Source organism: Rhineura floridana, chromosome 1 (assembly GCF_030035675.1).
Source record: "Rhineura floridana isolate rRhiFlo1 chromosome 1, rRhiFlo1.hap2, whole genome shotgun sequence".
NCBI classification, from domain to species: Eukaryota; Metazoa; Chordata; class Lepidosauria; order Squamata; family Rhineuridae; genus Rhineura; species Rhineura floridana.
The window spans coordinates 73,955,689-73,968,452 of record NC_084480.1 but is presented as its reverse complement, the minus strand read 5'-3'; the positions used below and the strand labels follow the sequence as shown (position 1 = coordinate 73,968,452).

General features: G+C 43.9%; 1 protein-coding gene across 10 annotated transcripts in view; it reads left to right on the top strand.

Moving 5' to 3' along the window:
* EPB41L4A (erythrocyte membrane protein band 4.1 like 4A) overlaps nucleotides 1–12,764 on the top strand; it is a 160,282-nt gene that overhangs the window by 115,049 nt on the left and 32,469 nt on the right. For all 10 annotated transcript variants that reach the window (XM_061623929.1, XM_061623940.1, XM_061623950.1 and 7 more), the window contains one exon: nucleotides 4,873–4,951. In XM_061623929.1, coding sequence (XP_061479913.1) covers nucleotides 4,873–4,951 — 79 coding nt within the window. The remainder of the gene's footprint in view (nucleotides 1–4,872; nucleotides 4,952–12,764) is intronic.

Sequence of the window (12,764 nt, the reverse complement as noted above, 5' to 3'; positions counted from 1 at the left end):
GCTTCCAGGGCAGAGGTCAGTACCAAGGGCGCAGGGGCAACTCATCGTCCTCATATAGGGGAGGCCCTCGCCTACACAAGTAGTATTAACGCCCTTCCCATAGGTGGCAGATTACTTAATTTTGGAGATCGATGGCTGCGCCTTACTACGGTCTCCTGGATCAGGGACCTTTTCACTTATGGCTATACCATAGAGTTCTGGGCAACCCCATCAGACAGATTCCATCCGTCTCCTTGCCCAAGGGCACCAGCCAGGCACAACATCATGCAGACAGCTATACATCACCTCTTGGACATAGCGGCAATAGAGCCAGTTCCCACAGCTGAGAGGTCGGAAGGGGTGTACTCCCTCCTATTTGCTGTGCCAAAACGAGATTTATCTTGGAGGGCGGTATTGGACCTCAAGTTTGTCAACCGTTTTGTAACATACCGCAGGTTCAAAATGGAATCTCTCCATTCCATTACTGAGAGTCTGCATGAAGGAGACTTCCTGGCTTCTATCGACCTTAAGGAAGCGTATCTCCATGTGCCCATTTGCATAGCCCACAGAAAGTTTCTTCGGTTTGCCTTTGGCCACCAACATTTTCAATATAGAGCGATGCCATTTGGCCTCTCCTCTGCTCCAAGAGTATTTACCAAGGTGCTACTCATCCTAGTGGCTTACCTTCGGACCCAAGGGGTTCATATCTACCCATATTTGGATGATCTGCTGATACGGTCCAAGTCTGAAGAGCTGGCTCATCATCATTTAATGATCACCCTCAATGTTTTGCAGACCTACGGCTGGCTTGTCAACTTCGACAAAAGCCATCTCCAACCAACCCAATGCCTACTACACCTTGGGGCAATGTTGGACACGCTGCAGGCAATGGTCTTCCTGGCTCCAGATCGCATCACTGCCATCACAAGCATCGCAAGGTCCCTGATGCAACAAACATCCGCAGACGTCATGCTTCTCGCCAGAGCGCTCGGGATGTTTATCTCCACAATCCACATTGTGCCCTGGGCTCGAGCCCACACTCGGCCCCTTCAGTGGACTCTGTTGCCTTTTCAAAAAGACATTGCCAGCTCCAACCATCGCAAAGTTCGTTTGAGCCCCGCTCTGCGCCTCTCCTTCCGCTGGTGGACCAAGGTTCAACATCTCTCCAAGGGCACGTCGTTCAGAGAACCCCGCAGAACTGTCGTGACCACAGACGCCAGCCTCATAGGTTGGGGAGCCCACTGCAACTCCCAGTATGTTCAGGGGGTTTGGCCCAACGCAGAGCAATCTCGAAGCATCAACTGGCTGGAACTAAAGGCTGTCCACTTGGCTCTATGCCATTTTCAGTCTCTGTTCCCTTTGCATCATGTGCTCATTCGAACAGACAACACGTGTGTAAAATCACATTTGAACAGACAGGGGGGCACCAGGTCTCGTCCTCTGCAGGACTTAGCCTCCCTCATCTTTGTCTGGGCAGAACAACATCTACAATCCCTGAAAGCAGAGCACCTCAGAGGGATTTGGAATGTGACAGCAGACTGGCTCAGCAGACAACAGGTCTTCCCGGGAGAATGGAAACTTCATCCAGCCATTTTCCATCGTCTCCAGTGTCGGTTCGGCGCCCTCTCAGTCGACCTGTTTGCTTCCAGTCACAATTGCCAGCTTCCAAGGTACTTTGCCCGATACCTGGACTCAACAGCAGAAGCAGTGGATGCTCTGACAACACCGTGGCCAGACGGTCTATTGTACGCCTTTCCTCCCATACCATTGTTAGCCAAAACCTTGAGGAAGGCGCGAACCGAAAGGGCACAGCTGGTTCTGATAGCACCATTTTGGCCACGCCGTCCGTGGTTCTCAGATCTTCTGGCAATGTCAATGATGGATCCTTGGACACTTCCAGTAACGCCAGACCTCCTATCCCAGGGTCCAGTACTGCACCAGGACCCTGCTTGGCTCAATCTAACAGTGTGGCGTTTGAACGGAGACACTTGAGGTCAGCTGGACTGTCTGACGCTGTGATTGATATTATTTTGGCCTCGAGAAGACCATCTACCACTCGCATTTATCAACATACCTGGGTGGCTTTCTCCAAGTGGTGTCAGTCCCACCACCACGATCCATCCCAGGCCAATGTGCACCAGGTGCTCCAATTTCTCCATAGTGGCTTTATGATGGGACTTCGACCCAACACTCTACATCGACATGCGTCTACTCTGTCATCCATTCTCTCAGTGTCCTCTCCTGGAGATCATATCTCCTCACATCCGTTCATCAAACGTTTTTTGAGGGGAGTCGCCCTCTGCCCTCCGGCTGTTGTCCATCGGTTCCCCTCATGGAGTTTGCCGAAAGTTCTGCAGGCTTTGCAACGCCCTCCGTTTGAACCCATCAGGACTGTGCCCCTACGTATACTGTCCTTCAAGGTCCTGTTTCTGATCGCAATCACATCTGCCAGACGCGTTTCGGAGTTGGGCGCATTGTCTTCTGCTAGACACCTCTGCGTCTTCCATAAGGACTCTGTTGTGCTGAAGACTGACCCTTCCTTTCGTCCCAAGGTCGATTCAGTTTTTCATTGCAACCAGGACATTGTTTTGCCTTCCTTTTGCCCGAATCCTACCCATCCTCTCGAGAAGGCTTGGCATTTGTTGGATGTCCGGAGGGCTCTCAAGACCTACCTGTCTAGGACCCAAGAGATTCGACGAACGGAGTCTCTGTTTGTATCCTTTCATCCAAGGTCTATGGGGCATAAAGTATCCAATCCTACCTTATCCCGTTGGTTAAGGGCATGCATTACTCTAGCATATGAGTATAACGGCTCATTCTACCAGGTCAGCTGCCACCTCGGCTGCTTTTGCCACTAATGCTCCTGTTGCCGATATTTGTAGGGCTGCAGTCTGGTCTACCCCACACTCGTTCATAAGGCATTATAAAATTGATCGTTATGCCTCTGCTGATGCATCTTTTGGCAGACGAGTGTTGCAACAGGTTCTTAATGAGGATTAACATGTGGGTGGTCCCTCCCTATATGGGTTGCTTTGGTACATCCCACGGTGATGGCCCACCTCCTATGGAAAATGTACCATTGGTCTCACCTGAAAGGTGATTTTCATAGGAGGGGGCCATCACGACCCTCCCAGTTGGAGGATGACTAGACATTTTATCAACATGTTATTGTTACGCTATTATATTTAAATGTAAGAGTGAAGTCAAGACTTTTAGTTCTGTTATGTTATGTAGTTATGTTAGAGTCATGTTGTTATGCATGTGACTATTATGTTATTTTCCTGGCGGGCCTGTTGGCCTTGTTCTTGTATTTTTAGATATCTCTTTTTAGACTCGCTACGAATGAACTGGAGAGTGGGAGGGGCATGACGTCCCTAGTCTTGACTTCAAAAACATTCTTGCCTTCGCACGATAGGTGGAACTATCCCCACGGTGATGGCCCCCTCCTATGAAAATCACCTTTCAGGTGAGACCAATGGTACATTCCATGTACTATGATTGCTATTTCTGTTGAATGGACCTATTTCTGGTCCAGTATATGATGGATTCTGCAAACTGTGTTCCTATATAGCTGTTTCGAAACAGATGATAATGCATATATTTTGTTTAAAAAGTCCTATGAAAACACTGTGATCATCTTTAGTACAAACAAACTGTCATACTAAGCTAATGGCATGAGATGCATCCAGCCCAGCTCTAGTTCTGGTGAAATGCACCTTATGGATGGAATCTAATTAGCGCTACTTGCACTGTTGCCCCAATGGAGGCATGCCTAACAGTAAAGGTAGAAATTTTGCCAACTTCCACTTTCCCCCAGTAGTTCCTAGTCCCCCCCCAAAAAATCTGTTCTGGAGGGTTGAGTGACAGAAGAAGCCCTAATAATTTATTAAGGATCCAGGGTAGTATACTAAATGACAAAGTATTTGGGAGATTAACTCTTATCACTGAAGGGTATATTTCAGACTAAAGCAGCTGATCTGCTAATTAGCTGTAATCATCAGGGCTGGCACCAGAGGATGGCCAGGTCGGGGCCTGTCCGAGGGCCCCTGAGGGATCCCTCCTTAGGGTGGGTGGGTAGCACTCCGTTCCATGATCCATGGCAGCATCAGCTCCTGACCTTGCTGTGGATCACAGAGAGGGAGCTCCCAGGCACCACCCCCCAACCATGGAGGCCCGTGACTCCCGCCTGCATGTCCCACCTACTCTCTCGTTGGGGTGAATGTTGGCCACACTGTGCGCATGCCTGCCTGCCATCAACCAAGATGGTGGTCGAGGCTTCCCTAAGGGGCTGACGCCCCTTCCTGCACAGCATGGCCAGCAACCATAGCGGGAGAGGTAAGTGCGGGTGGGCACCGTGATCCCACGGCAGGCTGGTGTCCAAGGGCCCAGTCATGCCCTAGTGCTGGCCCTGCTCATCATATCTCATATTGTGGTGTTGTGAACTATTTTACCGAGCTCCAAAAAAATGATCCCATATTAATTTGTTAGGAGTAATTTGTAAGATTATGAACTTTCTTCTTATCTTCAGTCAGTTCCCCACAGCTATGATGCAGATGGCCTCTCCTGGCTTCCGGTTATATGACTTAATTTATTCTACAGAATTTTCACAGTAAGGACTCCGATTTTCATTTAAAGGGGATAAACTATTTGAGCAATGCATCTGTGCAAATTGTACCAATTCCTTGGTTGTAAAATAAAGTTCATATTACATAAGAATATAATGTACTTCTTGCCCTCATTTCTTGAAACACCAATGCATCTCTTTTTCAAACTGAAAACAAATGTTTTGGCTGCTTTTCAATCATTGCATAACAAATCTGCAAAGTATTCAAACAAAAGTATGCAAACATGGTGTATCCCAAAGTTTAGTAAAAAAAATTTTTTTTCTTTCAGGATCACATTGTACAAACCACAGTGTAACTGGAGAAAATGAAGGAACTACCAAAATTATTGCACCTTCACCAATAAAAAGGTAATGATAAAAGAGCCATAACCAGGATTAATAAGCTGAAGAAAGATATTTTAAATGCTGATAGATTTTAAAAACTGGAAAGAAATCAAAGGCTGTTGGCTTTCTTGGATTTAGATAACCTGTGTCAAGGACCCCCTTTAGCTAAGGATTTATTGAATGCTCATGAACAAATAATTATTCTCGAATCTACTTCTGCAAAATGTACTTTGCATTTTGAAGCAAGAATGAGGTAGTGCAGGTATGAATGACAGAGAAAGTTTGTACTTTAATAATGGTGCATTTTAAATTATAACTAAGTAGCCATACCCCATTTTCTAAATGGAATCACAGAATTTCACATTAAAAAATACAGAGTTTTGTGACATTCCAAAGAGTAACTAATTGTATCATGGTATAAGGTTTTGTGGATATATACGCATGGATGTAAATGGGGGGAATTAAGAGTTAGAGTTAAATAGCAACTGAGTGCAAAAGTACAGCCTGTGATGGTTTGTTAGAGCTTAATGACCCTTTACAGCAGCAGTATTTGGTGATATTGATTTTGAAGAGCCATTTTATGTACACTGAAGCTCTAATTCAGTGGTGGAAAACTTGTGGGCATAATTAGGCTCAGCAGGGGTCCTAAATTGGCTTGTGAGGCCATTTTTCCAAGCCATACCCACCTGCCTCATATCTGGCATTATTTGTGACATCAGGTGTGGGGCAGGTAAAAATGTAGCTAAAAAGGAACCATTGGGAGCTTGAAGTGCTTTATCAATATTTCTATTGGCAACAGGGCCTTTTTTCAGTGTCTTTTAAATTTGACACCCAGTGCAAGCCCTGCTGGGATTGGTTCCAGTCAGGAGCTCCCGATCCCTGATCCCTGCTGAAAACAAGGTTTGCAGGCACTGCCAAGCTGATTGGTTGTGCCTGCAAAACATCCCCCCAATGGATCAGTTGCATTCTGCATTTACTTGGTAACGTATGAAAGATACTTCAGCTTAAACTAAATAGAAGGATCCTCAGAATAAAACTGCAGTTTTGGGGGTGTAGCCCATGATTGTGAATTCTGTCCCAAAATTGTGTTACCAGCATGTCTGCAACCTGACTCTTCTTGCCCCTTTATTACAGTTATACAATAACCTTTTGTCACAAAATGGATCCTTGAAAGTATTTCCTGAGGGACTGGTATCCAAGTGATAACTTGATCAGGCCCCCAAGGCCAAGAGGGAACAAACCATCAGTCTGTGATGGCCAGAGTCAAGTGAAATGTCCTAACAATTGTCAGGTTCCCATCCTGGCAGCTGGTAGGCAGCAAGCAGCAAGCAGCAAGCAGCACACCCCAAGCAGGTAGATCAGAACGGTGTACTCTAAAAAAAAAAAGCACATATGAGCAATGAATACAAACAACAAAACTCATAGCAGCCCAAATATCTATGAAGGCTTGATCAAGAAAAAAAAAAGTTGTAATGGCACTCATAAATGCAATCAGTGGAGGATCCATATGGATCTCCCAGGGGAGGAATTCCTGGAGCAGAGGAGGCTGCCACAGAAAAGGGCCTCTTTATTGTTGCCTTATGAATACCGAAAGGAATAGTAAGAAGAACTTCTATGTGGAAAATCTCAGTACTGGGGCAAGATTGTATGGAGAAAATGTATAATATATGTAGGCTACACCAGGAAGATGCAAACAAAAACTGGGTTTATTTCTTAGGTTCTTTCACACAGTTCTCAGTTTGGAATCCATCTTGGAACCACACCCTGAAAGCACAGGCCTCAGGCATGCTCAGATCCAATTTGTCTAAAAAAAATCCTTACCTTTTTGGCCACTAGATGGCAACCACATGAACATATCTTATATTCTTCCCCCTTTAGTTTATACTATCAACATACAATCTACCTATATTACTAAACACCAGATACATTGGTCTTAACAACTTCTCTTGTGTTTATAAATTCAGCCTCTCCCTGGGCTTAGGAATTCTTTTTGAATGGTGTAGTGCAACTAGGTGTTCCTGGCTTGTCCACCACTGTCACTGGATGTTCTATCTCAGCAGGAGACACCTCTAAAACAGTGTTAGGATCTGATGCAGAAATTGTGCACCTGCCAATCTTTCTGGTGGTATCAAGTAGGGTTACCCGGTCTCTGGTTTTTGGCCGGAGTCTCCAGTTTTTGGGGGTCCCCTCCGGTTCTCCAGCTAGCACCCCTTAATATCCAGACTCTCAGCTTCAATTTTAAAAAAACACTAAGTTTCTAGGTGGTCTGGTTCCTGAGATATACACCAAAATGTATTGTATTGTATTTTATTCCTTGCTGTGAACCGCCCAGAGAGCCATTGGCTAGGGGCGGTATAGAAATGGAATGAAATAAATAAATAAATAAATAAATGTCAACCGCCCCCGCATGACTGTTAAATCTGTTTTACAGATCTTTATAACAGCTCCTAGCTCTAACTACAACTCCCATCAGCCCAATCCAGTGGCCATGCTGGCTGGGGCTGATGGGAGTTGTAGTTTAAAAAAGTAACTTTTCCAAGCTCTGGCTCTAACCCCGCCCTTTCAGGATTGTAGCCAATAAATGAAGCCAGGTTTGTGACTTGTTGATCCAGGCATACTTAGGCTTAATTTCAACTTCAGAAAATGGTGGCTTTGAGATTTTGCAGTTTGCGTAAGTAATATGGCTTAAAGTTTTTTTTTCTCTTGTGTGCAAGAGTCAGACCCTGGGCTATGAAATATGAAAGTATTTAATCCAATACTTGCTTTCCGTGTACCTGGAGTAAACCCCATTGAACTCCATTAGGACTTACTTTTGAGTAGACATGGTTAGGATTGTGCTGTAAATTAATGGGACTTTTGAGTAAACATAGCACAGACTTGTGTTTGTGTTGTAAATCTCTCCCCCTCCAATCCTATTTTAAAGCAATTAGGTAGGGTTTACCTAGTTATCACAGTTTTTATTATGTAAGAAACGAATACTGAATTTTTTTTAAAAAATGTTCCTCAATGACCAACTGGTTTGACAATAAACTATTATATGGGGTGTATTTTTACACCTGCAAGTGTGTGTGTGCGTGTGCGTGCGTGCGTGCGTGCGTGCGTGCGTGTATAGAGCCTTTCCAACAACCCTGTGAGGTAGGGTTGGTTATTGGAAACCAAGGTAGCTCACAATAAGAAATAAATCCTTTTAAAAACCAATAACCATAAAACAACTATAAACAGTTGCAATACAGCTTAAAGTGGTGTGATTCCAAATTTTGGGTTGGGTGAATGAAGTTTATTTATTTATTTATTTTTATTTATTTATTATTTGATTTATATCCTGCCCTTCCTCCCAGTAGGAGCTCAGGGCAGCAAACAAAAGCACTAAAATCACTTTAAAAATCATAAAAAACAGACTTTATATTAAAACAAAAATCTTTAAAAACATTTTTAAAAGCTTTAAAAATATTTTTTTAAAATAAAAGGTTTTAAAACATATTAAAAAGCAATTCCAACACAGACACAGACTGGGATAAGGTCTCAACTTAAAAGGCTTGTTAAAAGAACAAGTTCCTTATCACTTCAGGGTACAGTTTTCCCTGGTTGAGTAAGCCCCATTGAATACATTGGGACTTGCTTCTGAGTAAACAAACATAGGATTGCACTATAAATATCTTTACAGGTTGTATAAATAATGAACATACTTGATAGTCATGCTTATATAAATACTTTGTCATACTGTGTCCCAATAAGTATCTTATTTCACACTATGGTTTTACAATACTTCTTCTACATTTTAAGTATGCCTTGGGGCACTCATGGTTCTCCATTGTTTTCATCCTGAGGGGCAGATAGGCTGAGAGATGGTGAGTAGCCCATGGTCACCCACTACAGTTTATAGCACATTTCCATTTTGAAAAATTAATTAAAACAATTTACATGCAGGCAAAATTTATTAAGTGGATTCACACAATACGTTTAAAGCACATCCAACTCGCATTTAAAGCGCACGACTTCCCCTAAAGAATCCTGGGAAGTGTCATTTCCCCCTCACAGTTATAGTTCTCACCACTCTTAACAAACTGCAGTTCCCATGATTCTGTGGTGGGATTCATGTGCTTCAAATGGGTGTTGAATGTGCTTTAAATGAATGGTGTGGATCTGCCCTAGGTATGATGTGCATTCAAGAGTGAGTTGAAAAGAACATAAGAACATAAGAACATAAGAAGAGCCTGCTGGATCAGGCCAGTGGCCCATCTAATCCAGCATCCTGTTCTCACAGTGGCCAACCAGGTGCCTGGGGAAAGCCCGCAAGCAGGACCCGAGTGCAAGAACACTCTCCCCTCCTGAGGCTTCCAGCAACTGGTTTTCAGAAGCATGCTGCCTCTGACTAGGGTGGCAGAGCACAGCCATCACGGCTAGTAGCCATTGATAGCCCTGTCCTCCATGAATTTGTCTAATCTTCTTTTAAAGCCATCCAAGCTGGTGGCCATTACTGCATCTTGTGGGAGCAAATTCCATAGTTTAACTATGCGCTGAGTAAAGAAGTACTTCCTTTTGTCTGTCCTGAATCTTCCAACATTCAGCTTCTTTGAATGTCCACGAGTTCTAGTATTATGAGAGAGGGAGAAGAACTTTTCTCTATCCACTTTCTCAATGCCATGCATAATTTTATACACTTCTATCATGTCTCCTCTGACCCGCCTTTTCTCTAAACTAAAAAGCCCCAAATGCTGCAACCTTTCCTCGTAAGGGAGTCGCTCCATCCCCTTGATCATTCTGGTTGCCCTCTTCTGAACCTTTTCCAACTCTATAATATCCTTTTTCAGATGAGGCGACCAGAACTGTACACAGTATTCCAAATGCGGCTGCACCATAGATTTATACAACGGCATGATATCGACTGTTTTATTTTCAATACCTTTCCTAATTATCGCTAGCATGGAATTTGCCTTTTTCACAGCTGCCGCACACTGGGTCGACATTTTCATCGTGCTGTCCACTACAACCCCGAGGTCTCTCTCCTGGTCGGTCACCGCCAGTTCAGACCCCATGAGCGTATATGTGAAATTAAGATTTTTTGCTCCAATATGCATAATTTTACACTTGTTTATATTGAATTGCATTTGCCATTTTCCGCCCATTCATTCAGTTTGGAGAGGTCTTTTTGGAGCTCTTCGCAATCCCTTTTTGTTTTAACAACCCTGAACAATTTAGTGTCATCAGCAAACTTGGCCACTTCACTGCTCAGTCCTAATTCTAGGTCATTAATGAACAAGTTGAAAAGTATAGGTCCCAATACCGATCCTTGAGGGACTCCACTTTCTACAGCCCTCCATTGGGAGAACTGTCCGGTTATTCCTACTCTCTGCTTTCTGCTTCTTAACCAATTCCTTATCCACAAGAGGACCTCTCCTCTTATTCCATGACTGCTAAGCTTCCTCAGAAGTCTTTTGGTGAGGTACCTTGTCAAACGCTTTTTGAAAGTCTAAGTACACTATGTCCACTGGATCACCTCTATCTATATGCTTGTTGACACTCTCAAAGAATTCTAATAGGTTACTGAGACAGGACTTTCCCTTGCAGAAGCCATGCTGGCTCTGCTTCAGCAAGGCTTGTTCTTCTATGTGCTTAGTTAATCTAGCTTTAATAATACTTTCTACCAGTTTTCCAGGGACAGAAGTTAAGCTAACTGGCCTGTAATTTCCGGGATCCCCTCTGGATCCCTTTTTGAAGATTGGCGTTACATTTGCCACTTTCCAGTCCTCAGGCACGGAGGAGGACCTGAGGGACAAGTTACATATTTTAGTTAGCAGATCAGCAATTTCACCTTTGAGTTCTTTGAGAACTCTCGGGTGGATGCCATCCGGGCCCGGTGATTTGTCAGTTTTTATATTGTCCATTAAGCTTAGAACTTCCTCTCTTGTTACCACTATTTGTCTCAGTTCCTCAGAATCCCTTCCTGCAAATGTTAGTTCAGGTTCAGGGATCTGCCCTATATCTTCCACTGTGAAGACAGATGCAAAGAATTCATTTAGCTTCTCTGCAATCTCCTTATCGTTCTTTAGTACACCTTTGACTCCCTTATCATCCAAGGGTCCAATTGTCTCCCTAGATGGTCTCCTGCTTTGAATGTATTTATAGAATTTTTTGTTGTTGGTTTTTATGTTCTTAGCAATGTGCTCCTCAAATTCTTTTTTAGCATCCCTTATTGTCTTCTTGCATTTCTTTTGCCAGAGTTTGTGTTCTTTTTTATTTTCTTCATTCGGACAAGACTTCCATTTTCTGAAGGAAGACTTTTTGCCTCTAAGAGCTTCCTTGACTTTGCTCGTTAACCATGCTGGCATCTTCTTGGCCCTGGCGGTACCTTTTCTGATCTGCGGTATGCACTCCAGTTGAGCTTCTAATATAGTGTTTTTAAACAACTTCCAAGCATTTTCAAGTGATGTGACCCTCTGGACTTTGTTTTTCAGCTTTCTTTTTACCAATCCCCTCATTTTTGTGAAGTTTCCTCTTTTGAAGTCAAATGTGACCGTGTTGGATTTTCGTGGCAATTGGCCAGTTACATGTATGTTTAATTTAATAGCACTGTGGTCACTGCTCCCAATCGGTTCAACAACACTTACATCTCGCACCAGGTCCCGGTCCCCACTGAGGATTAAGTCCAGGGTTGCCGTCCCTCTGGTCGGTTCCATGACCAGAGGATTTTAAAAGATACTTTTAAAAGATACTTCTTACTCTTACTCATTTCTCAGACCTCTTTCTGAAGTGAAGGGTCAAATCTGTAAAGATGTTTGGAGCAGCCATGTTAAAAGATAAGGGCAGGGCATTCCAGGTAGGGGGTTGCCAACCCTGCTTGGAGATGGATGTCTTTGCAGAGGATCCCTAGTCAAGCTTTACCAACAGCACAATCCAAACTATATCTACTCAGAAGTCAGTCCTGTTGAGTTCTATGGGGCTTAATCCCTTAGTAAGTGTGTTTAGAATTGTAGCCTTCAGGAGCATCCATCTTTACTTCCCAATGCTCCCATCTAACATCTCCACAACACTAGACTCCTTAGTCCCTACAGTGACCTTCTGGTGACTGGCCTGGCCTGAAGGCACTTAAACCCTTCTTGCTGAAAGCAAGTAGGCTAGATTAAATGTTCCCAACCTAGGCTCCATCTTTTAGCTAAGATTTCTATTTTAATTTCCAATCAAATATATTTTTAAATTGTATGCTCCAAGCAACTGTGATTGATGATTAATGTATCATGCTTAATGACATCACTTGGGCCCGCCTTGTGACATCATTCAGGCCCACCCCGTGACATCACTCGGGCCCGCCCCGTGACATCACTAGGGCCTGCCCCTCAAATCTCAGGTTTTGGGATGCTTCTGACCTAGCAACCCTAGTATCAAGTGGGCAGTATAATGGCTCCCCATCGATTTGCTCTTTTACTTTAGTCTGTGGACCCTCTGCAGGAAACTCTTCTCCATGGTATAAACACACTTGATTTTGGTGTCGCTGAATATGCCTCCCATTTGGTAATTCCACCACCCATGAGAGGGGCCCTGCCTGTGCTACAAGACGACCTGCCAGCCAACGAGGTCCAGTCCCAAAATTAAGGGCATAAATTAGATTGCCCACTGTTAGGGTTCTTGATGCTGTTTTTAAGTCATAGGAGAATTTTTGGGCTTCCTGCTTCTCCCACACCTTAATGGCCTCATCAGCGTGTAGGATGTCCATGTGCGCACGCAATTTCCTACCTATTAGTAGTTCTGCTGGTGATTTTCCTGTGGTGGAATGTGGTGTAACACAATACTGGAAAACAATCTGGTTTATTTAATCTCTAAACTGCCACATGTCATTTTT